Raw genomic sequence first — 1650 nt, forward strand, 5'->3', positions numbered from 1 at the left:
CTAACCAGTATTTTCGCCCCTTCCCAAAATTACTTCAACGGAAGGTTTCCAGATGGATATGCGGAGCAAATCCATCTGGCGGAGTCAGGTTAATGCATCTTTGCATTGAACTGCAGACACCGCTTCACTCATGTTAGGTCTGGGGGTTTTGTCTTTAGGATGTACTAGTCTCTGTCTAAGGGTCTGTTGAGTTTGAAATGTACTGGAATTTTGTGTTTGGAGAATATCCTCTTGAGTTTTTCAGAGACTCCAGCAATGGGATGGCGATGTTTTTGCATTTAATCTTCTCAACTTTTAACTTTTCTGGAATGACTATGACCTGGATGACTGAGAATCCTCACCAGCACCTTCTCTCATATGCTAGAGTATATAATAAGTAATAAAGCTGGTATGATTCAAACAAATATATATAATATATATTAATATCAGTATCCTTCAATTCTCAAATAATAATATCAGTGTGGCATCGGAAATAAAAAAGTTGTATTGGGACATCCTTAGTGATAACTCTGTTTATTTGACTGGATGATCTGGTTGAACTGTATCTGTAAAGTGCCTTGAGATGACATGTGTTGTGAATGGTTAAACTACAGCAGATAAACTACAGAACTGAGTCCAGTATCCTTCAGCATCTCTGTAGTCTCTGACACTGTGGTACTAACACTAGACTTTCTCATTCTAGATGTTTTCTTTCTCATATTTTGTCCTGCAGCTTTTAGATGGATGAGTAACAAAAGGATGAATTACCGTATTATCAGTCATTTAGCTCTGCGGAGGCATTTCTTTCATTTCAGGAGTGTTGGAGAACAGATGCATCTAAAAGCTGGGGGACAGTAGATCTCCAGGACTTTATCTGTTGCCCATCATTAGATCTTACTTCACTGATCTAATAGTTATGACCTCCTCATGTTTTTACACGTTGGTTTACAGATGTAATCAACACAAAAGCAGACATAGAAACTAAAGTTATCAAGACTAAAGACTTTTCTATTTCTCGCAGCATGCTGGAGGGGATGAGTCCCCTGTTTGTAAGCGGTCTTTGCCGCTGGCCAGGCTGTGGAACCATGTCAGAAGATTTCTCCTCCTTCTTAGAGTAAGTAGGCTCCTAAATAGTCTGCTAAACAACATTACATTAGACTGAAATTTTGGTCCAATAGGTAGGAGAATGCTTTTAATAAATGCTAAAGTGGCCTGCCATAGACCACCTTATATAAACTTACGCATTAACTCGAGTAACAATCTTCTCCTTCTCCATCTCCCTCTCCTTTGAAGCTGTAGTGCTGTTTCTCTGTCTTTTAAACACATTCTCCTTTTTTGTTTTATTTTTTTTTGCATTTCTGCATTAAAATATCTTGTTCCAGTGGGGTAAAATAAGCACTTCCTGTTGCCTGTTGTCATGGTGACTCGTCGAATAGGCTTATCATACTTGTTACGCACGCACTAAACTCGAAGTGGATCTAGTTAAAGTTGCTTGAACTAATTGATAACTAGTGTTGCACCGATACCGATACCATTATTGGACGGGGCCCCGATACTGCCCTAAAATGGTGGTATCGGTATCGGTGCAACACTAGTTATCAATTAGTTCAAGCAACTTTAACTAGATCCACTTCGAGTTTAGTGCGTGCGTAACAAGTATGATAAGCCTAT

The 1650-nt window shown here is 39.1% G+C and overlaps 1 protein-coding gene across 1 annotated transcript in view; it reads left to right on the forward strand.

The window, feature by feature from the left end:
• The window catches only part of LOC107091006 (forkhead box protein P3-like), a 29076-nt gene that overhangs the window by 16107 nt on the left and 11319 nt on the right, over nucleotides 1-1650 (forward strand). Inside the window, exon 4 of the mRNA XM_015384701.1 lies at nucleotides 1001-1093. Within this exon, the coding sequence (XP_015240187.1) occupies nucleotides 1001-1093 (93 nt within the window). The remainder of the gene's footprint in view (nucleotides 1-1000; nucleotides 1094-1650) is intronic.

This window comes from Cyprinodon variegatus, unplaced genomic scaffold (genome assembly GCF_000732505.1).
Source record: "Cyprinodon variegatus isolate N-32 unplaced genomic scaffold, C_variegatus-1.0 Scaffold320, whole genome shotgun sequence".
Lineage (NCBI taxonomy): Eukaryota > Metazoa > Chordata > Actinopteri > Cyprinodontiformes > Cyprinodontidae > Cyprinodon > Cyprinodon variegatus.